The following is a 26,354-nucleotide window of genomic DNA, read 5'->3' on the forward strand; positions in this document are numbered from 1 at the left end:
TGGAAACTCCCGTGTACGTTCAGACATTACAAACACATTCGCTCACATCCCTCAAAAGACATTCTAAGCAGAATGGTATTTTACAATTTCTGTGCAGTCAGCAGTCGTAGCAACGTGGTGTTTGAATCGTCATTATCATGAAGTTTATTGCATATAATTAGTACATACAAAATATTATGAAACACCAGCACAACAGTAGTCAAACTTCAAATGCAGTTAAAATCTAATCTACATTAAGTAAAATCCAACAAAAAATCAAATATAAAAACGATCAACAATACAACACATTGTGAAGATAAAATGTAGAATTAAAAACCGACTGAACCAGAGCTTGCCCTCCTTAAGGCGTTGCCAACAAGCTCTTTAACGGAGAGCAGCAAATACCGCAATAGGATTGGTTGTGGTTTAAACAGACTGTGCTGCACCCCAGGCAGACTGAACACCTCTGCTCAGGAAAAAAGGTTAAACCAGACTTTTCTGAGCCAGCTTACCAGGGTACAGAATAAAAAATAAAAAATTAAATTAAAAAAATGAATGATAGCCCCAAATGTTAATAGAGACGCAATGTCATATGCACTCCTCCGTCAGGCTTTCCCTTCCACAATCAAACCTGGCAATCATAGAGAACTCGCCTATGAGAAAGCACGAATAAAGTTGATGCAAACAAGGTTTGCAGATTAGAGAGGTAGCTGTTAAAGTCAGGTAGGAGCTTCATTAAAAATGACCAACAGTTGGAAAATTTAGCCCACTCCTCTTCAATCCCGCAAAGCTGAGCTGGCGAGAAAATCTGGTGTCTCTTAAATGGACCAATATGCATTGTGCCCAGAAGATCTTAGATGACGTCTGCTTAAACTGGTGTAGTTGAAGAAATACAGTGCACAGGGCTCGTAAAAAATATATTTTTTAAGCAATCAAACAAAAAAAATTATAATAATTATATAACCACTACATTCGATTCATCAGAATTTCAGTTGAAATAGAGGACATACTACAAATTACTTAATAATGAGTTATCAGAGTATCTCCTACTTTAGAACTAAACGCGAAAACCGCCAGGGTGGATTAGGGAGCCCCTCCACAGTGCAGAGAACCTTTTATTTTATGTACAAAGCACATAGGGCCAACTAATCCCCCACAGCTGTACTGTGTCTGCACCCATTGCTATTGTCCTGCAAACTGCCGGAGGCTTTGCTACAACAGAATGTCCATAAGTGGAGTTGTCTCGGATCAATTAAAGAGTAACTTGGGCCTTTTCTATATGCTTAACCCCACGATCCATTTAAGAAAAACAGATAATAAACTGCTCTAATCTGTCCAGGGCGATTCCTATAGGACAGAACTCGAGTCCATGCGCCCCTGCCATTACCTTTGCTCCGTTAATGTTAATGAAAAGCTTTTCCATAAGCTTTTAAGGCTGAAATCAATGATTTCAGAAGTCATGTTGTCATATCTAAAAGTACAGCATTACTTGTGAACGGTAGTATAGGGATACACTTTTCTCTTCAGAAAATTTGATGTGTCTTTACCTGAGGATGCAATGTTCTAGTTATTAAAAAAAACTATTTAAAGCACTGTGCTGTCTCACGCTTTGTAGACAAAACATTGAAAATCAGAACAGAGAAGAAATTATGTGAAGGCTTATATAAACTACAGTTTAACAAATCTTATAAAAGCATGTCCGAAGAAGCTTGAGTTGTACTGCAACAAATAACTCAAATTACCTTTTGTATTATCATAGTGGTAAAGTATTAAAAAAATACAGATTGTAAATTTGATATATTGCTTGGTTGCTGCTTTAAAGAATCAAAGATTATAATAAAGTACAAATTGCCTTGTCCTACAAAGACTGGGAGGGTATGTCCAGGAGTGTGCCCCAAAGGGAATCAATTAGGTAATTCATACACAGGTTAAATTGAAGCATGGCCAGTACTCAATGTTGGACACCTTGGGAAAGTGTTAGCCAGCTACCCCCATAAAACTCCCTCCGATCAAAATTTAAAAGAGTTTTTCTTGTGCATGATTCCGACACCCCACAACAAATACTGTCTAAGACCCGTCTCCAGCTGTGCCGCCTGCCAAGGGGCAATCTATGGAGTTGACGGCCTGGTGCAAGCAAAGTAGAAAGGTTGCAGTTTTATGAAAATGTACTTGACAACCTCAATGTCCTGGAGTCCTTTACTGAGGCCTTCAATGTCTGCCAAGCCTCTTTCATCTTCGAGATAACCATATACTACAGCTTGAGGGAGGTATTTTGGGTACTAAAAGCGAGGGGACTGGTCTTGAGTTGTATTATCATGGTAGCCTCTGCCCTACGGCACTGCTGGTCAAACCCACCTATTATTGACATGGGCTCTTCCTTTCAGTCGACTTGGTGGTTTAAGGCCTACTCTCCTCAAATAATGTTGGTTATTCCTAAAGAAACTCCTCCAAGGATACACAGGGTTCTAAAGGAGTTTGGCCAAAACTACCACAGGGCCAAAACCTACAACACTCAATGAGCGAAATGCCTAACTATAACCCAAAGGGGGCAGAGAGGCAATGGGAAATTAGGCCTCCTATAGAATACACCAAGGAGAGCAGGAGGTGGTCTGACTCCATTCACAGGAGCACTTGCAGGTCTTGTAGAGAGGTTCAAGCAGCAGCCGAGATTAAGAAGGTGACAAAAGTGATGGTGGGCGAGATGTACAAATCTGCTTTTAGCCATACAAAAAACTGCTTTTATATCCAAGTTGTTCAACACCCCCAGTCGCGTTTGTACATGTGGGGGCAGGGGAAGGCTGGGGGTCTGGGTGGGGTGAATAAATTCTATAAAGTAAGGTCCACCTCTTCATGGACGTGATCAGTAACATCTTGGCTTTAAGCAGCTTTGATGCAATGAGTCCTCACTTTGAATTAACTTCCACCTTGCTATGCTTCGGCACCAAGTCTGTCACACTTTCTTATATTTTTAGCCATGCTTTTAGAGAAGGAAATGACATGCATGTTCTTTTTCTATAAGTATAAGGAAATGGCACACAAGATAAGGCCTGTGCTTTCTAATTTGGTTAAAAAAAAATCCAAAATCTAAATTTGACAATTCTTTTGAATAAAAGACAAGTTAGAGAGACAAGTAAGGGTTACCACACCTTACTGGAACATTGACGACAGCAAGACATAGCCTGAGAGTCTGGAAATACTAACAATGGCAGCTTCACAGTGCCAGGAAGTGGGAGCAAGTGATGGTAGGCTTTATATGTCTGCTGATGAAGATACAGTGAAAGGATGCAGACTAATCCTTCATGAGGTGTTGAATAGAATGCACACGTACATCTTATGGGGACGCATACAAAACCATCCTTGTATTTTTTAATTGTGCATAATTTCGGAACAAAAACATTCATGTAGCTGGTGAATAGCTTTCTCCTTAGAGCCGCTTGGAGCCATGCTGTGCACAAGGAGAGAAATGCCACACACAAGGGAACTGGATGCCAGCTCTGCGCTTGTTTTAACCAACCAGCAAAGGCTCTGCTTGGCTTGAATGGTTCACACTGTGAAGTCTACCCATACGAGTAGCTGGTACATGCAGACCCAGCCAGCGAAGGCTCTGCACGGCTTGAATGGCACACCACTGGCCAGGCTGTCCTTGAGTATTTGTAGCATGTAGCCTTCAGTTCTTACACACTGGCCATTTTTGGAGCAAATACATCTGAGTCAAAAGGAGCATCAAGACAGCCTAGGACAATCTAGGAACCAGTTCCTAATACTACAGAGCAAACACATCCAAAATAATTGCCTACCGGTTAGGCAACTGTTATTGTCTTTTCTAGAGGACTCAAGTCACACCTCAGAAGTAACTTGGAAATAAAACTCAAATCAGAAATGACAGTCCAGTATCACCACTGTCTGAGAAACCCCTTGTAAGACCAGGACGTCAACAGTTTTTTTGATTTAAGCTAAATTCATCTCTATGAAAGGAAACCAAAGGGTTGTTTGAGCTGGTGATCTCTCTCGTCTCCCCATTTCAGTAGGTTTTGACAACGTCATAGACATATATGTGAAAGTCATCATTGAATTTGATGAAGTACACAGTGGGCTTGGATGGGATCTGGTAGATAAATATTCCAGTTTTCTTCACTCCTTTCTCATTGACATATTCAAATGGCTTTCCAGCCAGGCTCTCCTCACCCTCCACATCGGAAGATCCCCGTTCTGGTGGCAGTAGAAACTTGTTCTCTAAAATTATAAAAATAAATAATTATAAAAATAAATAATCAAAGGCAGACAAAAGAAAAAAAATACAGCAACTAGAAAGCATGGGTCTGACCACGATAATACATATCTATAAAATACCCAACAAGAAAAGCACTTGAAAAATGAATCAGATAAATATGAATCGGAATACATTGCTGGATCGTGTTCATCTTCATGGTGTGATAATGTCATGCTAGATCCAGGAGCCGCACTACCGCCTTACCAAGTAAAAAACAAAAACATATAAAAATAAAACCAATCTCTTTCTACAGACCGTAAGAAAAAAATCTATTTTTCAGGCAGACCGTGTGACGGACATTGGCGGAACAAGTATCCACAATTACACAATGTGAGAAGTTGGCCTGGTATATGATGTTCACTATTATAGTGAACACCTTGCTCCAGCCCAAACAACCCTCATGGTGATGGTTGTAAGTCAACCTTATAGACCAACTATCCTAGTGGTAGCGTGGACAGAACAGTCTTAGGCTAAAAGACTCTTGAGGGCGTGTAAAGCCAGCTGTTTTACCATATGTAACCCCTTGAATATCAAATGAAAGGACACCACACAGGATATATATATAAAATATATATGTATTTATTTACTAACACACTCCTCTGAACTCTTTATGAGAGCAGAGGCAAAAGCACATAACAAGATACTTAGTTAGAATACGTTAAGTTGCACAATTTACGGCTAGGCCCTAGGGGGCGAAGCAAACCATATACTAAGTAAGTGGTATAAGTACCACATCACGAGAAAATGTCTTTACACACACACACGCGTGAGTCAATGCAATGTCAATGGGAACTTGGAAGTTAGAAAAATAAGGATTTAGGACACTTCCGGTTTAGCTAGGAGGAAACAACTAAAAACCTAGACACTTGGATAGTCAATACCCTTGGGAGCACCGATGTACTCGCGTTACCTCACCCACGGACGGCGGGTGCATAGGTGTGAAGATGTGTCGGGTTTCGTCGTTGAAGCCTATGGAGACCTGGAGAAAGATGCTGCAGGCGACCAGGAGGAAGATGTCCGGGTGGATCCAAGGGTGGATCGAGGATGAAGAGGACCTGAAAGCAGAGGGGACAGAGTCTGGGTCACTAGCCAGTGACCGGGTGGAACCAGGAAGGAACCAGACGATATCGAGGAGCAATCAGGTCCTGTCGTGAAGCTTGTCTCTTCAGCCACGCGGACCAGGAGGCGTCGAGGACGACCAGGTGCTGGAGGCGAGCTGTCCCAGGAAGGTTCTCGCAGATGGAGGGGTCGACTGCCGGATTGGAGTCAACAAGCCTTGGCAAAGGCAACCCACGCAGGATTCCAAGAAGGGTTCTGGTGCAGACCAGCAAGGTCTGAGGTGCCTCACCTTTGCAGGGAGGCAAGGGCCAGTCTGGAGCAACCAGACCAGCGAGTTGGTTCAAAAGGATTGTCGTCACAGAGGCTACTAGCCAGCGGGCCAGCAACGGAACAACGCGTCGAGCAGAACACAAGCAGAAGGGCCCCACGCAGAACTCGTGGAGTGTGGAGGGCTGATCTTCGGTGCAGGTGGAGCTCGGATTCGGGGCTTCTCAATCCCCAGTGCACAGCTGCGATACCTCAGGAGCTGCACAGTTAGCAAGTTGCAGGCTTTCCAAGATGTCCAGTCCCACGTGTCTCGTCGCCTCCACGGGTCTCAGTTATGCTGCAGTCGTGAAGAGAGGGTCAGGATTTGCTGGATGGTGCCTGGTTGCCCAGGGTGGTTACTCCTTGGCCACAAGGGAGATTCTACAGTAATCTGCTTCAGCAGAACGTCGAAGGTCCAGAGTTTCGTATCAAGTTTCAGTTCAGGATCAAATCTAAAATCTCCGGACTCAGCTCCTACTTTTATACAACTAAAAGGGGCTGGATTACTTTCTAGGTCCCTCCTGTGGGAGGGACCAGGCAGGGGGGGTGGTTACACCCCCTCTCCTTTGTTCAGTTTCGCGCCAGAGCTGGGGCTGGAGTGCCCCAGCAACCGGTTTAAACTGGGGTATGCATGAAGCACCTAGTGTGCCTCAGGCAGTGTCTCATTCTATTCAGCCCTCCCTGTCCCAATACACAAAGTCATGTCTGGGGTGGTGCTCACACCTCTACAGGCAGGAAACCTATTGTCCAAACCTCCGTGACTGGAAGGACTCCCAGCAGCAGGAGGTCAGACTTGTGTCTGTGGCAGCAGCGTCCATTTTGTGACGCTGGGGCTCTGGTTAACTTTAACCGGGATAGTCAGCAACAACATGTCTTCTCCCTCTAGAAGGGTGGACTGCTACCCCCGTCGCCAGAATTGGCGAGGGGGTAGTATTCCAAAGCGTATGACACCTTACACAACATGTTTTGATAAAGCCAAACCAGAGTTAGCATTAAACCGCGAGGTTCATAATGCACTTAAGAGTATATGGTATGGCAATATCATAGAACAGCTATAAGGACATGGTTCCGAAAGCTGCAGACAGGCTCAACTCATGCTAGAGCATCATCTCACACATAACCAAGTACTCTGCCTCCAGGATTGTTAAGGCCTGCCATAGGAGTGACTTATAGGTTACAGTGAGTGTGTCTATATATAAGGGTAGATATAGGAATACTATACCTAAGCAAGGGGTGATTACACGACCTTGCCCCAGCTGAGTGATCAGCCAGTTGTGTCAGTTTAAGTGGCCAGCCAAGGGTGGCATAATACATGCTGCAGCCCCTGGTAGGCCTTGGTTACACCTATGCCCTGGGTACCTAGGGTACACTTTTACAGGGGCTCAAAAGGTGAACCAATTCCCAATTGTGGATGTACCTGGGCTACATGGTGTACATTTAGAGAGAGTGAATCTGTGCTGTGGGTCTGATTAGCAGGCCCACAGCCATATTTAAGTCGAAAAGCAAAAAGTGGGGGCGACCATAGGAAGCAGACCCTACTCTCCTACACACAATATAATGTGTCATGCAGTAATTGTAAAGAGAGATTTCAACACCAAGCAATAAGTATGCACATGGCATGCAAAGAGCACATAAAAGCGCTGCAGTTTTTCAGTAATAACGCACAAGTTACTTACCTTCGGTAACGATATATCTGTAAGAAACATTAGTTAGTTATAGATTCCTTACCTTAGAATTACCCCCCGCATCAGACTGGATCGGGAAAGGTTTTTCATCAGCAGTACCTCTGTACATCGGAAGGTGGCATTGGTCGGCTCCGCGTCCGTTGCCATGGTCGCCGGGATGACGTTGCAGCAGCTACTTAGAAGCCGCCCTCACTCGCTGACATCAGTTCTGTACACGACTTTCCGTGCCTGAAACGCGGAGCCAGAAACTGACCATTCGTGCATAAAACTAGGGCCCTGAAAGGATGTCCTTAACCCTAGAAATCAGTTCGCAGAACAGAAGGATGGGTGGGGCGGTAAGGAATCTATAACTAACTAATGTTTCTTACAGCTACATCGGTACCGAAGGTAAGTAACTTGTGCATCTGAAAGAAACGCACAAGTTACTTCCCTTCGGTAACGATATATCTGTAAGAAACAGTAGTTAGTATTAGATTCCTTACTTTAGAATATCCCCAGGCGTCAGACTGGATCCGGAAACTTTTGCGTAGCAGTACCCTTGCTCGTCGGTAGGCGTTGTCTGCGGCTCCGCGTCCGTCATCGGCTTCGTGGGCGCCGGAATGACGTCGCCGGAGTACTTGGACGCCGCCCTCGCGCGCTGACGTCAGTTCTTATACACAGCTTTTCCGCGCCAGAAACGCAGAGCCATGATAAAAACCAACACTGGTGCCATGAAACTAGGGCCCTGAAAGGGGATGACCTTAACCCTAGATGTCGGTTCGCAGAACGGGGAGGATGGGTGGGTCGGTAAGGAATCCAATACTAACTACTGTTTCTTACAGATATATCGTTACTGAAGGTAAGTAACTTGTGCATCTGAAAGAAACAGGTTAGTATTAGATTCCTTACCTTAGAATAGATACCCCAGCAATACCAACCTCGGTGGTGGGTCTGCGAACCAATAATCACGCCAGAAAGTCCAAGAGGACGAAACGGCCAAAGAAGCCATCCCTCCGGACTTGGCTGTCCAGGCAGTAGTGACTTGCAAACGTGTGCAGCGAGGCCCACGTAGCTGCCTGACATATGTCCTGCAAGGGGACTCACCGGCCCAGGGCAGTAGTAGCCGCCGGGGCCAGAGTGGAATGGGCCCTCAGCCCAACAGGAGGTTCCTTCTTAGCCAAGGAGTAGCATACCTTGATGCACAAGACGACCCACCGAGAGATGGTCTGCTTGTGCACCGCCCGACCTTTCTTAGGGCCCACGTAACCAACAAAGAGTTGGTCATCCACCCGGAACCGGCGAGTGCGATCCAGATAGAAGGAGAGCGCACGTTTTGGGTACAGACGGTGGAGCCTCTCCTCCTCTTTCTAGGGATGCGGAGGCGGAAAGAAGGTGGGCAAGGTGATGGACTGCCCGATGTGGAAGGCTGTGACTACCTTGGGGAGAAAAGAGGGTCTTGTCCGCAACACAACTTTGTCCGGATGGACAGAAAGGAAAGGAGGTTTAGAGGAAAGAGCCTGGAGCTCACTCACCCTCCTGGCAGAGGTGATGGCAACCAGGAAAGCAGTCTTAAGCGTAAGCAGACGGAGAGGACAGTTATGAAGCGGCTCAAAAGGAGCGCACATCAGGTAAGCTAGAACCAGGTTCAAGTCCCACTGGGGCATCACGAAAGGAACAGGGGGGAACATATGAGGGATGCCCTTCAAGAATCTGGGCAGAAAGGTAGCCCTTGATAGTGCCCAGAGCAGAGCCCTGCTGGGCAAGAGAAAGAAGAAAGAGGAGAACCTCAGAAAGGGGTGCAGAGAGAGGATCCACAGCCTTTGCTGTGCACCATGCCACAAATTTGTTCCACCTGCAGGCGTATACAGACTTTGTGGAGGGACGCCTGGCTGCCAGAATCACAGTACAAACTTCAGGAGGCAAGTCAAATGGCCTCAACTGTCACCGCTCAATCTCCAAGCATGGAGGTGAAGGCTGGACAGGTTCGGGTGGAGGACCGTCCCCTGCTGCTGCGACAGAAGGTCCTCCTGAAGAGGCAGACGAATCGGGGGATCGACAAACATACTGCGTAGCTCGGGATACCATTATCTTCGTGCCCAGTCCGGAGCCACAAGGATAACTTGGGCCCGGTCGCGCCTGATCTTCTTCAGCACTCTGGGTAGAAGTGGTATAGGCGGAAAGGCGTACAACAGACCGCAGCTCCACTCGCGTCGAAAAGCGTCGCCGAGCGAGTGCCGCCTTGGAAATTCCAACGCGGAGCATTGATGACATTGCGCGTTCTCTTCGGTGGCGAATAGATCTAACCAAGGCTCTCCCCACTGCTGAAAGAGGCCTTGCGCCACGTCCGAGTTCAGACGCCATTCGTGATCCATCATGCACCAACGGCTGAATTTGTCCGCCCTAGCGTTCAGGGAACCTGCCAGGTGTTGTACCACCAGGGTCACGCCCTGATGTTCCAGCCACTGCCAGAGGCGCAGAGCCTCCTGGCATAGGGTCCACGACCCCACCCTGCCCTGTTTGTTGCAGTAACACATGGCGGTGGTGTTGTCCGTGAACACCTGCACTACACTACCCCGGACAGAGGGGAGGAATGCTTTCAGTGCAAGTTGGAACGCCCGCAGCTCCAGAAGGTTGATATGGAGCCGGGACTCCGCCGGAGACCAGAGGCCTCTGATCTCCGCCTCTCCCATGTGGCCCCCTCAGCCCTGGAGGGACGCGTCCGTCACAACTACGTGCTCCGGTTGGGGTAGGGAGAGGGATCTGCCGCTGACCCGATCGCGGTCCGTGAGCCACCACTGCAACTGTCTTGCAGTGCCCTCCAAGATCAAGACATGGTCGGACAAGTTGCGCTGATGCTGGGCCCACTGAAACTTCAAGTCCCACTGCAGAGCCTGCATCCGCCACCTGGCGTGATGCACCAGAAGGATGCAGGAGGCCATCAGCCCCAGAAGCCGCAGCGTCAACCTGACCGAGACTCAGGATAACGGCTGAAAGATCGGAATCATAGCCTGAATATCCCGGACCCGCTGTTCGGGTGGATAAACCCGAAACCGCGCCGAGTCGAGAACCGCTCCGATGAAGAGGAGCTTCTGAGAGGGGCACAGGTGTGACTTTGGCACATTGATGGAGAACCCCAGCCGGTGCAGGAGATCTGCCGTAGTCTGGAGGCGGCTGACGACTGTCTGGGGCAAGCCCGCCTTCAACAACCAGTCGTCGAGGTAGGGGAAGACTGAAACCCCTAACCTGCGCAGATGAACTGCGACCACCGCCATCACCTTTGTGAACACCCGTGGGGCGCTGGTAAGGCCGAAGGGGAGGACGGTATACTGAAAGTGCTCGTGGCCAACCGTGAACCGCAGGTAGCGCCGGTGGGCCGGCAGGATGGGGATGTGGAAATAAGCGTCCTGCAAGTCCAACGCTACCATCCAGTCTCCTGGGTCCAGGGCAGCTAGGACCTGAGCCAGTGTCAGCATCTTGAACTTCTCCTTCCGGAGGAAGCCGTTGACGTTCATTAGGTCCAAGATAGGGCGTAGGCCCCCTTTGCCCTTCTTGGGTACCAGAAAGTAGTGGGAGTAGCAACCACACCCTACTTCTGGCCCAGGAACGCCCTCGATGGCCCTCTTGGCCAAGAGGGCCGTAACTTTCTCCTGCAGAAGCCGCAAATGATCCCCCGATACACGGTGGTTCTGCGGTGGCATGACTGAGCTGTAGTAAGAGGATCCTTCTTCCTCCCCATCTATAAAAAAAAATAAAGGCAGAATGCAGGCCTCTTAAGTATCCAAACTGACACCATAAGACGGACAGTGCACAACCCAGTCCGAACAGAAGCAGATGGCATGCTTCATTTCATAGTATGTAAGTGTAGAAGATAGCAACACATTATGCTGACACTACAATATGCAAAAAGAATAGTTGATGGACAGAATGCAGAACAATGTCATACATTTATCCCAGTTCTGAGATCTAGGCCTAAATCCATCGTTTTTTGCTCACCATGCCATTCCAATTTGAACCCAGACATATGCAAATCAGTCTTGACCCTGTGCCTCATGGGAACAGTCCAGCTCAACTGCCAAACCAGGTCCTCCCTGGACTGGAACCAAGCATCCTAGGAACGGTTTTGGGGTTTCACCCCTCATCAGCCAGGATAGCTTGACAGCAGTGGCCTGGGGAGCACCGTTACCACATCTGGGCCTACCCATCCCACTCGGGGTCACAATTGTAAAAAGAACAATTGATGGCCAGAACGTTGAACAATGTCAAACATTCCCCCAGTACAGAGATCCGAGCCTAAATCCATCGAGCTAGCACATTGTATGCATCAACCTACAAACTATCCCACAGACAGCTGAGCTACTTGTCCGATTGTTTGACAAATATTAGTGGCGTCACACTGCACGCCTGACGAGGTGGCGTAGTGGGCAAAAGAACGATGGCTCTCATAATTGGGGGAGAATGTTTGAATCATTCAGCATTCCGTCCATCATTTGTTGCAGTGACACTCAATATGAACATAGGCAAAATAAATCTTTACACAATGCGGAGCAGCACACATTTTGTTTATAAATATCTGTTACAAGTGTCTGGAGTGGGTGTTGGATGTACAATTGAGAACTGACACCGTAAAGGACATATGAAAGGAAATTAAGGCTGCTTCCAACATGTGTTCTCAGGACTTTTTCAAGGCTCGGTGAACTTATTTCTAATGTTTCAGGCCCCCTAACTATGACATAGAGTTCAAGGACTTTACATTCATGACATCATAAAACAATGATTATTAAGGAATATTCAGTTGGAAAAAAAACAAATTAGTAGTGTTTCCTCACCAGAAATAAGTTTTATTGGGAGAACCCCAATGAAACCTACTCCTACCAGTACTTAATATGCTTTAACTAGATGGTTATTGGCCTTGACAGCAATTGCAACTCAAGAAATAGCTGCATGGTTCAGCTACCACCCAAGCTACTGCAGATTTATCTCCGAGGGGTCTATGAATCAACTATGCTCCAATTTTATTTGAATTACCTCTTATAGGAAGGCAAACAGGTAGGTATATCATCATTGGTCCAAACAAGTACTCTTAAGATGACTGAAAAAGTCCTGACAAGTACAACCAAACACATCTGCTGTGGAGGTGAACAACCCTCCATGTGAACATTACACTGACCATTCTAATTTAGATAGGAGAGTAGGATTATTCTTGCCGGAGCTCGGGGGTTAAGCCTTGCAATGTTTGCGCTCATCTACTAAATTGTAAAATAAAAGATCAGTGATGTCCCAACTAACAAGGAAACAAAGGAGTCTCAAGAAAGTTAAGTCTTTACAATATACTAGTTTGTTGTTTAAGCTAGCCATGTTCAGCCATTAACAGTCGGTCTAAACTGAATCTTCACCAGAGCAAATAGATGTATCCAAGGGAGGCAGTGAAAGATTCAGAGGAAAAGTGCAGCACAAAGACAAGAAATTGAAGGAAATAGAGGGAATAAAAGGCAGAAAAGTGGCATGGACACCAAGAAAACTACAAAGGACATCAAAATAAAACAGTAAACAAACACAAAGGACAGCTAAAAACAAGTAAATCCGGAAGAAAGCAAAAAAGTGCGTGGTGGAAACAAATCTGTGAAAAATTTGAGGCCAATAAAAAACGATTGAAATTAAAAATACATTGTTGGTTACCCAAACATGAATCTATGCACTTAATTAAAACAAACTCACTACACGCCATTGCCTACTCCCCTAACATACTGGTATATTTGCAGTGTTTGCGTCAGTTGCAAAGTCCTAAAATATTCTTGAACAGGCATCTGTGCAAGATGGTGTGGCTTGAACAACAACACAGAAGAAACAACTGGCAGTTCTAAATTATCAGCAACGCGATACTTTTACGAGCATTTTTTGTTAAAGTTATTGCCAGGCTACTATCAGTAAGGACCGTCCCTTGATCACCTTCCCTGTAGCCAAACAACTGCTACATGTGGCCTGGGAGTGCAAAGCCTCACTTGTGGCTCTTACAATCTGCAACACTGGCACCAGAGTGGCACAGAGCAAGTATCATGCTATCAAAAAGAGGACCAGAGGCCTATAATGCTGCCCTCCATTACCTTTATCTGTCAGGATACGCAGGTCTCCTATCTCGTAGTCCTCGTGTAGATGGTACATGTAGAGGACCGGGTCCTTCTCGTAGGTGATGTAGTGCCAGCTGCTCATGATAGGGGCATGGCAGAGCACCATCCCACGCCACTGTACCTTACTGCCATCATCTTTCTCAAAGACGTGCTCCACTGCCTTCCCAACCAGCTCCTCTGCAATGCGGAGCTCCTCTTCAGTGGCCGTAACTAGAGGGGGGAGACAAAGAAGAATTGAGGGTGCTGTATTTGTACGCCTGTCTCTCTAGGCCCCAAGGGGGTATCTAAGAGCATCTGGGACAATTGTAACATGCTCCTGGTGGAACTAAGTAGGGCATGCTTGGGGGGGAAATAAACAGGATATGCTTGGGGAAATGGTGATGAAGCAACAACTTTCAATGCAGGCAGAAAGAAAAAAAAAAAGAGTTGTGTTTTATGAAGATTACAGTGGATGAATAAAATCTAACTGGAACACAAGGACTTTATTGATTGGACTTAAAACAAGGATTGGATCATAACTTTCTTACTGCAATTTAAGAATTTGTGGACTCTTGATGTTGGAATTGTATATTATTGATATTTGAGTGCTCAGGGAGAACTTGTTGAAGAAGAAAAAAAAAAAAAGAGTCCGCCTGGAAAAGCTTGTGAACAAATTTCCATACAGTCAAACATTTTAGGGCATCTTCCAAAACAACGTTCTACTCATTCAGAAAGCACAAGACCAGTGCATCAGTATGGCTGATACAGCAGTACAAAGAAAAACTGGTTGGCATACTCAAAGACAAGGAGTATGTGTGTCAGATATAGGGAGTTTCAGCACACCTTCAAAGAGGCGTCCTAGAAGGGCATTTACAAGGTACACGTGGGGAGAGTGGTGGACCTGGTCCTCTCTGCAGGGTCATCCCCAAGTCTTTTGCCTTCACACTCCTGTTTTATGTACCAGTCTATGTTGGCTTTTAGGACTCTGCGCACTTTACCACTGCTAACCAGTGCTAAAGTGCTTGTGCTTTCCCCTTTAAACATGGTGAAACTGGCTTGCACCAAATTGGCACATTTAATGTACTTGCAAGTCCCTAGTAAAGTGGTACTACATGTACCCAGGGCCAGTAAATGAAATGCTGCTAGTGGACCGTCAGCACTTATTGTACCACCCACTTACATAGCTCTGTCAAACATGTCTCAGGTCTGGCACTGCAGCCTGTATGCAGTTTTAAACTGTCATTTTGACCTGGCAGAATAAACATTTTGCCATGGGTAAACCTTTCTTTTTAATACATATCAGTCACCCCTAAGGAAGGCCCTAAACAGCCCGTATGACAGGGTCCTGTGTTTTTGAAACGTCAGGCTTTTACTTTTAACTTTTACATGTCCTGGTAGTGAAAACCCATTAAATTAGTTTTGCACTACTGAAAGGCATACCACTCCCATAGGATAACATTGGGTTACCTCATTACATTTAATAAGTGATAACTTTTCATTGGGAACAGGTAGAAATGTCGAGTTTGCTCTCTAGAGAATTGTAATGTTGAACCCTCTAATGGTAAAGTTGGATTTTTTGTCACAATTCCGAAAATGCCACTTTTAGAAAGTTTGCATTTTCTTGTCCAGACCGTTTGGTGCCTGCAGCGTATATAGTAGACTAGGACACATGACTAGGTACAACTGGCATTTGGTCTTTGTGTATTGCTCTCAGACAGTGAGACAAAGGGGGAATAGGTCTTGGCAGAATGGGCCCTCTCCGACTAGATGGGGGTCAGAGCGGTCATCAACCACTCTTACACATCACAAAGGCTCTGCCTCAGCACACTCACCAAGGTTTCACACTAGTCCCCCCCCCGCTCCCACAAGCTGGGGTCATGGCAGGGAGGAAGGAAATTCCTAATACCTCTAGGGGCGAACCATCTAGAAACTTCTCCTTCAAAGCTCGCACAAAGGATAAATAGTGGACTCTCTATCTGAACTCCTGAACTTGCAGAAGACTCAGAAGAATGACTGCTGCGCTGCAAGGAAGGCCTGCTAATCTGCTGCCCTGCTGACCAAGTGAGACTAACTGAACCAGTACAATGAATCCAGTACCACTAGAGTAACTCCAAGGACTAGTTGGCTGGCCTCCTGATCACAGACTCAGGGACAGAAAAAGCTGCTACCACCATAAAACTGGACTCTGCCTGTTCTGAGTCGTGTCCATAAAGTGGAGCCACCCCAGACCTGGACCCTTTGAAGTCAGCCTGAAGGTGCACTGCCAGCCCAGCTGTGGTCCTGGCAGAACAGACGCAGCGCGACATATCGCAGCTCCACATCTAAACAGCCGCTGAAAGATGCTTCCTCTATGCAGGACCTTGCATCGAAGCCCCTCGAAAACGCCACTGAACTATGTATCCTCTGCGGAGGACCTCGTGTCGCAGCCCACAGCCACTCAGAACCACGCTGCGCGATGCAGGCACTCCCATTGTAGCCCCCCAGCTCCTTGGAACTGCTCCTGTGCAACACATTCTCAGAGTCGGACCTCGCAAAGCTCTGCAACCAGGTTTTAAGGTACTTTTTTCAGTAGCCTTAACTTGGCCCCTGTATCTGGCCCATGCTCCATCACGGTCGGCCTGAACTTGTGACTTTGTCCCAGTCCGGCACAACCAAATAATCAGTTAGCACTGTTTTGTTTTCACTTTATTACTGGTTATGTTCTGCATAAAAACTTTACACACTGCCTCCAAGTTAACCTCATCGCTGCGGCGGCTATTCTGCCGCAGCGCTAATGGGGTGGGGGGCCGTGCGGCGGGCCCATGCTGGTGACGGAACCGCTCCGTCACCAGCCGCGGTTGAGCCGTGCTCATGACGGAGCGGTTCAGTCATGGCCCCGCCCGCTTAATAGAACGCGCCGCGCAGGCGCGAAATCAGCACCACGCAGGCACGTCGGGCGGGCCATGACGGAACCACTCCGTCATCAGCACAGAGCCACCGCGGCTGATGACTGAGCGGTTCCGTCATCAGCACGGAAAGGGTTAAGCTGGACTGCTTTTGTGCCAAGCTACCAGAGGGTTAAGCACAGGTTAATTTGGTGTTTGCTTGCATTACACCCTGTCAAGAACTGTGGTTGCACCGTAAGTAGGGTTTCACCCCCATCAACCAGTGACCCAAAATTCTACAGGGAATCCAATGGTAACAAAAATTCAACTAGACATCTATTTAAGAAACCGAAGCCAGCAGAAACATCAATGCTGCAGCAGGCCGCAAAAATTAAAGACTAACTCAAGTCAGTGGTCTTTCGATGCTGTAAAAATCCATGCAAAAAGTTATTAGATGCATTTTTATATTGCACTTGGGTCCAAAGATAAACGAGCTTCAGCTTCACTGTCAGTATTTTATTCAATTTTTATGCGGCACCATTACAAGCCAGAGGTGTCACAGATCTATATTGCCACATACGCTGCAAGTACAAGAAATAACTGAGTGAGTTTTAAATATATCGATCTCTAAGTGCATTCACTCATGTGACTATGTAAGACAGTTTTCACAGCATTGCACGCCCCTCAAAAGTACTGTTCCTGAGCCAGATAACACAAGAGATAGCACTTTAACATGGAGAGAGTAATGGAAGTGATCCTACTCTGTCCATTCCAACTTAAACTCTATAAGAAAAGATTTTAGGATACTTGGATTCTCTTCAACACTTTATAAGATGCTGCTCTTTCCAACTGCTCTGTTTCCACAACTATTTTCCCTACTTAGTGGTTTATTATACAGTGGCTTCCTGTTGCCACCTAACCAAGCTATTTAATAATGTCTCAGTATTTCATGGATTACAGAAGATACATTTTAATCCGAGTATTTGGAATACTGAGCACAGGTTGTGCCAAGATTGTATTGTGTTTGGAGTTCCAGAGTACAGAGCTTGACCCAGTGTGTTGAGGGTTTGTACTCACAAGACCTCCTGGGCATGATCTGAAGCTTCTTCACCCGCTTGTCCTTAAAGAGTTCAATCCCGTAAACGCAGTCAACTCCATCATAGATCACCAGGTACAGGCCAGGCTTCACTTCCACCTGGTCCAGCACCAAGCCTTCCCACTGGCTGATGGTGCCATTCTTTTCCTGCCAGCCGTGCTGGACTCTCTCTCCAATCAGGCTGGACAACTGCAGGCCTCCCACAATCTCTTCACATTTCTTAGTGGTGCGACCCCTAAAAGCAACGAAAGAGACAGGGCGGTTACCCAATCTACAAAGTTGAAAACTGTGCAAATCTCAAAATGAGGGAAATACAAAGTAGGTCATCTTATAGCAGCGAGAACAAGAGACAGTAATCTCTAGATGTCAACACTAGTGACAAGAATTACGTTTGGTAGGAATACATATGATGTATTTTGCTCATTAATGTTCCATCAAATTTTAAACATCTCGAACAGTAACAAAAATTATATGATTAACTTTAAACGGATAGTCATGAGAAAGTAGTTCAGAGTAAGAACAAATACTGCCTAATTCAGGAAAAGATGAAAAATATTAAAATTGCAGTAAATGCGTTTCAAAGTGTTTAAATTCATGAATCACTTGCAAACCCTAGACTTAATCTTTGGGCGGAGGGCTTTTTTCTTTTTAGCAAGCCAATGGTGATATTGCCCCAACATCTACATTGTTATGTTTAACTCAGGCTGATGTACTTGCTCACAGCAAGACGAAATGTCTGTTGTGGTGGACTTACTCAAAACAGAAGACACAAAAAGACAATAGTCAACTTCCAGACATGTAAAATGTTATCCTTCACTGAAATTCCAGATGGTTAAAAAAATACCACAGCAACTTTGTGAGAGTCCTGAATATTCATGAGTAGTCTTATATCTACCGTATTTTACGGCGTATAACACGACTGGGCGTATAAGACGACCCCCCTACTTTTCTTGTTAAAATATAGGGTTTGGGCTATACTCGCCGTATAAGACTATCCCTCTTCAATGGGTCAATGGGTATTGAAATTAATGACCCATCCAACCTCAAATATTTTCAAAAGGCCTATCCAACGTCTATTGTGTTGTGATTCATTCACCCAATATGCAAACAAAAGGCCGCGTAGGTCCCTTGGTTCTTTAAAATCAATTAATAATCCCAGCTGCTCTATTCAGGGAGTAGATTTATCCAATCTGTAAGGAAAACAGAATTCAATTGTACACTGTACTAATGCCGTGCACTGAAACGTTGCACATTACTCGAAGTACACAATTTACAGAACACACGCTCATTTTCAAGGGTTAAAAAGTCGTCTTATACGCCAGAAAATACGGTACTCCTGAAATATTTCGATTAAATCTGAAGTTAACAACAAGATATTAGCAAAAATCGAATTAACAAATCTGTACAGGGAAAAAAACACTTGAAGGAATCTTTACAATTTGTGAAATATTGGCAGTTTTCATCATTCTATTTTGAGAGGCTTTTTATTACACATTATTTTTAAAGGTGTAACAGTACTTAGAAGTATGACATTTTTTTACATGGTTTAATAAAAAAGAAACACAGAAAAGAAGTAATTTAGAATAATGCAAGTACGTATCAAGCTTCGGTAAAATCTGATTAATATTCAAGGTTTCGCTCTTGACAACAAATTTGTGAACTCCTGTACCTACCATAGCCGCATTTTCACTTAAATCAATTATTGGAAACCACATAAGAGTGCTTCCAACGTGATCGGAATGTTGGGAGAAGCTATGCTTGATCAATTATCAAATATAATAAGGCTATATTGAAGTAGTTATTCATACAACATACCGTACTTTTGTTTCAGCCATCTCGAACTGCAAGTGCCTCCCTCTGAGTAGGAAAAAACAAACCAAATACCTAAGCGTCATTTTTGTATCAAACGGCAGATTTACACATTTTATTAGGGTCTATATAACAAAGAGATATAAAAATGGCATTACACTTTTGGGCAATTTGTAGTAAATAATTTGATGCACAGGGAGAGTATGAGGCATTGAAAAGTTACAACTACCGCAAAGAGAGGGATTGGTGCAGCGTGGTTCCTTGTATCCTTATATCTTTCGAGTTCGCTGCTTTGATACAGTGAAAAGGTATACAGAAGCCAGAATGTAGGAAGGGATATCTGCCTTAGGCCCTGCCCAGAGTCTGGTCGACCATAAGTTGATATGTCAGGTGGGAAGGAGTTATTTAACTGTCTAGTGCATAGTTGCATTATACAATTTTAGTTTTCATCGAAACGTCACCTCATATCAAAACCGTGTTCTTGCTACTTCACTGGAACACCTTGGATTTATATTCCAGCTCGTACATCATTTTAATTATCCCCTTAGCATCCCAAGGGCAGGAATTCATTTTTGTTTCTGACAACATTCTCTGCTGACTTCCCTTAGTTTAGTGTTGCAACTTATCCTAATCACGAACACCTTATTTTTACTTATTCGTTTCAACTTCCATGCATCACTGTAGTTACACTACAAGCTACAGCTGAACTCCAACATCATTTTTCAGCTTACTAGAGCATCCTCCATATCGGTTCTTCTTTATTCTACCATTAATTCTACACCCCCACTTCCCACCCTGGTAACTCGTTTCTTAAGTCCAAAATGTGTTTTTAGTTTGCACAGCCATGAATTCCTATCACTTGCTATAATCCCCAAAGCAAAAGCCCCAGTTATCTGGAATTCACTATTCTTTCGCATAACTACATCCTAGCTAGGTTCCTTAAACAGAGAATGATACCATCATCTACAACACATACGGACTCTGTTAGTAAACAGAAATATAGTGCCTGTTTGATACAAGGCATGATAGGTGAAAGAACAGGGCACAGGAAAAGGCGCAAATGCAGAAGGTCATAAATCAACGTCCGAACCAGAAACATCTGTTTTGTCCCTAATGAGTTTAAAAAAAATACAAAAACATTAATTTCAATATTAAGAAGGCAGCTCTTCAGTTGATCAATGGAATTGGCTGTGATTTGATCGACGTTAAAGGCCAAGAGTAAAGAAAACAACCTACCAATTCAAACCACCAAAGATAACTTCATAAAGAACCAAATCAATCTGCCTTAAAATTCTACAAAATGTATTTTAAACGACATGCACACCAAGCCATACAGCCTACATCGGTCCTCAAATGCAGGAACATTTAACACTACATCTGACACACGCAACCCCAACATAGAGAAATTCTCTTCTAACTCAATTACCATTGAAACACTATCACGAAACCAACCAGTAGGCCGCCCCCTTCACCCATCTTATACCTAGAGCACATAAGATTTACTTCTTAGATGCCCTTCCGGGAAACATCTTCAAAACCAACTACCAGCTTTTTTTTTACATACAGCTCTATGATTAAAACTTCGCTCAATTAGGACTATTCCCCAAACTACTACTTCTTAAGATTTCCTCCACTATGAAAAAATCTCATCTTGATCCCAACCTCCTTCCTCACTCCAGACCCGTCACCAACCTACCATGTCTTGAGGAAGCCTTTGAGAGATGTGCTTCTAGACAACTGCCCTTCTGGTCAATGAAGAGTACCTCTTATTGAAAGACCAATTTTCTTCAGGTATGTCTGCAGTACAGGAAAAGCCACTTTGAAAATCTTGGACGATGCACACAGTATACTTGTTCTACTCAACCTCTTGTAAACTTTAAATATAGCTGATATCAATGGGAACACGTGGTAATTCGTGTGCTAGTTTTCCTCCTTTTTATCCAACCATGTTCAATTAGGATAGATTGGAAAGTACATTTTAGTAAAAGTATTAACACTCTGTAGTGTTCCTTTGGGTCCTATTTGTGTGCCCACTTGGTTAAACTTGCATCTGGAGCCAAAGAGTTTGCTATTCGAGGGATAGGGGTCTCAAGTCACAATGTACAGACAACACGTAACTTTACTTAAAATCAACCTCCACATGTCAATGCCTTTGGATCCACACTTGTCAAACTCCACAGTAGGATAAATCGAAAACTTCCCAATTCTGAACCCCCTGAAAGTAGTTTCACCTCACTTTCTCTCAACACATTTGATCCATTGCTACTGGCTTTATTAAAGTATTGGGTTGAAGCCTTCCACCATAGACAGTACAATTTCTAGGATTTACGGCCAACTAACCTCTCACTCATCATATACAGATAAGCTCAAACAGATCATTTTTAGCTTAGTCAAGTGAAACCAGAGCTCATGCTCTTGTAATTTCTTGCTTAGTCTGTAGTCTTAAGTATCCTGCTAATCTCATTCATGCCTTTGTTCATCATTCTACAGCTAGACACGTGTCCTCTGAAAAGAAACTCAATCACATCTCCTCCTCCTCATGAGACCATCACCAGCATTGTATCGAGCAAGGATCAGATTTAAAATCTTCTGCCGAACACACAGTCATTCATTTTAATAAACCTCCACATCTAGCTAAAAAATTCACCAGATCAGGAAAATGTTGATTGCTCTTCCAATCCACATCAGAACTCCACCGTCTACTCACTACTACAGAAAACTACTAAAAATTAGCAAGCCACAGTTTCTCAGTTTGAACATAGATGAAGCCCATTTATAATTTTGATAATTTATTTGCTTAGTCACTTACCTTTCTAGTTCAAAATGGTTACATGCATAACTTATTCTTTGTACAGAGTAGTAATAATACTAGATTTGAGAAGTTAATAGAAAACTGTGTTATATTATTATGAGATATTCAAAATATGTTGGCTTGAAACTCTCAGCACAAAAAGATGTAGGTTCAACTGGAAAAAATGTTAACTAGACTTTCTGTCACTGCCCGGAACACAGAGGAATCGATCCTGTTGGACATGCATTTATACCGGGAGGATGCCGTGGCCAAGAGGAGAGTTTATTATCTTACTTGAAATCATGCTGTTTTTAGTGAAAGATAACAGTGTGGCAGCAAATCATTCTGCAACACGACATCAGTAATGTCCTTCTTTTTTCACTTATGTCCTGGCTGGAAGTAGGTGTTAAAGTGCAAGACTGTGGATTGTCTTGCATCTTTAGGAAGTCTATTCTACTACTAGCATACTGGCAATCAAGTATTTGATGGCATTATTAAAAGAATAACTGAACATATCTGAAATGTTTGGATTTCCAAATACACTTGGACATGTCAATTTTTTAGAATGTTGAGAAAATATGTTAGCCAATTTAGGAGGCCATTATGAATTTGTTTTACAATAACAGGGGGCACAGCATTAAAAAGTTTGAATACTACTGCCGTAACTCCTCCCACACATGTTGCCAGCCCACCGGAGAGCAGACAAAGGGTGCGAAAGAGCTGCTTGAAGCGGGTCAGGTTGATGGTCAACAATCAAGAATGAGAATGCACCATGCAAGTAAAGGTTTTTAATGTGTTGAGCAAAATAAGTCAATATGTTTTATTATGTTAATTTTTAAACTGACTATTTTTAGTTTTACCAATATATGTCTGTACAGTACCATGTTAAATTAAACTACTTATTTAAAGTATAGTATATTTTAAGCCATTAATGGATTTCTCAACCCATCTAAACAAGCACTGGTGAAGCCATTAGGTTTATATTTTGAGACCTATTGGCTATGCAAATAGTTTTTATCTACACAGAATCCTTGATGCTGTGCAGTGCGGATAAACTTTGAATTTTAAAAAAAAGCCTTGGACATCCGCCTGTCTCATTTTGTAGGCATGTGCAGCTACAAAACGATATGGTTACTTTATTTACTTTTTAGTTACTGATTCAAGTTGATCGTAGCTGAAAATAATATGTGCACATTTTTTTTTTGTAAAGCAGGAGTGCTGTGGAATCAGCAAAGGGCGAGTGGAGCAAAAGGTGAAGCAACACAGGGGAGGGATGGGTGCAAGGTATGAGCATCAATAGAGTGGACGGGAAACAACAAGGGGTGTGCATGTAGACTGAAACAATGAAGAGAAGCGCAAAAGGTGCAGCAGAGAGAAGCAGTCGATCGATAGAAGACTTAAAGGAGAAAGTTGGCTCGAAAATACACACATTTTCATGTAATGCTTCACACAAAAGAATAAAAGTCATTCTTGAAAAGCAAGCCATAGAAACGGCGATGCCAGACAATCAAAGAGTTTATAAAGAAGCAATGCTCCATTAGCCGGAATAACACAAGACTGACAAGCTGGGGCACCAATAAGAAGTAGGCAAATGAGAGTGACAAGAAAAGCCAACTAATGGTAAGCACCAGTCGGGCTCATAGCTCCTGTAGGTTCTTGATAAGCCACAATATGCCTCGGGGCAGACAACGCATGCACTGTCTAGTGGGCTCCACCTAAAAAGGGCCATTCACTTGTAGTATTGAACAGGTGTGAGGTCGGAAAGGCTACAGTGTGATTGAGAACTGTATATACTTATACTGTAGCCATGGTTTCGGGTATCAAGGATGTATTTTACTTTTCTCAACGGGGTCATCAGGCCCACAAGCATCAGAAACAACTCCAAAGCACCCACCTACAGGTACCGTTCACAACACCATAAAACCAACACTGTTGCAGACGCTCTACCCTCCCAGCAATACCCTCAGAGCCCCCCACTGCCCCTTCCACGTGCACCACTGACTCTTACAGCGTGCAACCTCCCAATACCACCCACGACCCCTTCCAAGTGCACCACCTAGACTCCTAGAGCATGCAACCTCTCAATACCACCCACGACCCCTTCCACGTGCACCACCTAGACTCCTAGAGCATGCAACCTCCCAATACCACCCACGACCCCTTCCACGTGCACCACCTAGACTCCTAGAGCATGCAACCTCCCACTACCACCCACGACCCCTTCCACGTGCACCACCTAGACTCCTAGAGCATGCAACCTCCCAATACCACCCACGACCCCTTCCACGTGCACCACCTAGACTCCTAGAGCATGCAACCTCCCACTACCACCCACGACCCCTTCCAAGTGCACCACCTAGACTCCTAGAGCATGCAACCTCCCAATACCACCCACGACCCCTTCCAAGTGCACCACCTAGACTCCTAGAGCATGCAACCTCCCAATACCACCCACGACCCCTTCCACGTGCACCACCTAGACTCCTAGAGCATGCAACCTCCCACTACCACCCACGACCCCTTCCAAGTGCACCACCTAGACTCCTAGAGCATGCAACCTCCCAATACCACCCACGACCCCTTCCACGTGCACCACCTAGACTCCTAGAGCATGCAACCTCCCACTACCACCCACGACCCCTTCCAAGTGCACCACCTAGACTCCTAGAGCATGCAACCTCCCAATACCACCCACGACCCCTTCCAAGTGCACCACCTAGACTCCTAGAGCATGCAACCTCCCACTACCACCCACGACCCTCCTGGCACCAGACCCACACCCCAGGTACCACTGATATCAATATCCCAGCGTGGGATGCGAGAGGAACGAAGATGAAAGGTCTGGACATTTCATTTCTGCATTGACTCACATTTAAGTGTGGGGCTTTTCTTATGAGGGACCGCTGGAATAGACAGTTATTTTAAAACAGGAACCCACCCCTAAACCGGAACCCACCCCATAACAGGAAGTTAGCATGCGAGACCCTCTGCCCACCACCCAGCCCCTGTATGCTTCCAGGCCGACCCCCCACCCCTCCAGGCCAGCATTGTTTACGGGGCTGCTGCTCGGACCCGAGGCCCACCACTACCTTCTCCCTCACACCGACTTCGATGCACGAGCGCCCGCCCCCACCGACTCCAGCACACGGAGGCCCGAGCACCCAATCAGAAAGCTGATTCACAGTGATTGACAGTTAACGCGACGGAAGTAAAAATAGCTCTGATGGCTGCCAGAACCAGGAAACCTGTGATTGGATAGAACTGGCCCGCCCCCGAAAAGAGGCAGCCACTCCGCTCTTCAAAGGCGCCGTCTCGGTTGCTGACCCGGAAAAGGCGGGTCATAAGTTAGACGTGTCGCTCCATAGGTGCCGGAAGTGATTGCCCCACAGCACATGGGCCGGCGCTGTTGTCTTAGATTAGGGTTGACCGCAGTGACCCCCCACGTGGCTCTACTTCCGGCACAGGGAGCACAAGGGTCGCTTGGAGCTGGGGCCCTCGGGGCCTGAGACCTCTATTACAGTAAAGTAAAGAGGAGTCCCACAAATACGCCCAAACACTAAAGAAAACACCCCCTCCCTCCTCCAAAACTCCAAAGTAAACCACCTCTCCCTCCAAAAGTTCAAAATAAAGTACCCCCATACCCTCCAAGAGCCCCAAATAAAACACTCCTCCCTCCACAAGTAAAAACAAGCATTGGAAATGCAATAGGTCTCACATTAGGAAAGTTTGAGCTATTGGTCTTAGAAATGACATTTTTAGGTCGAGCCTGTCCCATTCTGCAAGAATGGATAGGATCGAATTCAAGTGCTCAAAACACTCGTCAAACTACCGCTTTTCCCGTGGCGTTTTCCTCGAGTTCACGTGAACATGCACGAGCATTCACGGCCAGAGCTTCTCCTCCCCTAGCAGCACTCGTCCCACACCAGCAACTCCCCCCTCCCACACCAGCACCTCCCCTCTCACTCAAACACAGCCTTCCTTTCATTTCTCCTCCCCCTCCCCAGCCACCAGCAACTCCCCCCTCCCACACCAGCACCTCCCCTCTCTCTCAAACACAGCCTTCCTTTCATTTCTCATCCCCCTCCCCAGCCAGCTTCCCCCAGGCCGTGTTCCCTCAGATATGCTATTGCATATCGTTTGCTACCTCTTGTATTTTGTTGCTCTTGATACTTGCACAACTGTCACTATTGTCTCATGTAACGTAACGTTTGCTTTTGTAACATGCTCACTTGTAATTTTGGCTTCATGTATCTAAAAATGCCTCCCTCGCGCTCCTTTCTCCCGCTGCCTAGTCCTCCCACCCCCTCCCTCTCCAGCGTGCGCTCCACTCGCATCTGCCTGCTGCTCCCCCGCCCACCCCCCCACTCCCCCAACCAGCAATGCCGAGAAGCTTGTTTTTTTAAACATCCCAT

The 26,354-nt window shown here is 45.4% G+C and overlaps 1 protein-coding gene across 5 annotated transcripts; it reads right to left on the minus strand.

Annotated features, from left to right (window-relative positions):
* Positions 1-118: 118 nt before the first annotated feature.
* Positions 119-25,136, minus strand: LOC144798752 (spindlin-1-like). 5 transcript variants are annotated; one of them, XM_078669771.1, is made up of 6 exons: positions 25,032-25,136; positions 19,158-19,199; positions 17,324-17,577; positions 13,380-13,613; positions 2,492-4,212; positions 119-2,212 (listed from the first exon to the last, which is right to left on the minus strand). In XM_078669771.1, the coding sequence occupies exons 2-5, from the start codon at positions 19,175-19,177 to the stop codon at positions 4,001-4,003; spliced, it is 720 nt and encodes a 239-aa protein (XP_078525897.1). In that variant the 5' UTR covers positions 19,178-19,199; positions 25,032-25,136; the 3' UTR covers positions 119-2,212; positions 2,492-4,000. The 5 variants fall into 5 exon arrangements, with proteins under 5 accessions (XP_078525897.1, XP_078525899.1, XP_078525900.1 ...); XM_078669773.1 differs by having other exon boundaries at positions 24,813-25,063; XM_078669774.1 differs by having other exon boundaries at positions 24,998-25,043.
* Between the last annotated feature and the right edge of the window lie 1,218 nt (positions 25,137-26,354).

The sequence above is a fragment of the Lissotriton helveticus genome, chromosome 12 (assembly GCF_964261635.1).
Source record: "Lissotriton helveticus chromosome 12, aLisHel1.1, whole genome shotgun sequence".
NCBI classification, from domain to species: Eukaryota; Metazoa; Chordata; class Amphibia; order Caudata; family Salamandridae; genus Lissotriton; species Lissotriton helveticus.

Coding starts and splice junctions, on each gene's coding strand:
- LOC144798752 (XM_078669770.1), bottom strand. Junction 17,578..19,157: donor ATGGCTGAAACAAAAGTACG/GTATGTTGTATG, acceptor CGTTGCTTTTAG/GGGTCGCACCACTAAGAAAT. Junction 4,213..13,379: donor GCGTATCCTGACAGATAAAG/GTAATGGAGGGC, acceptor TTATAATTTTAG/AGAACAAGTTTCTACTGCCA.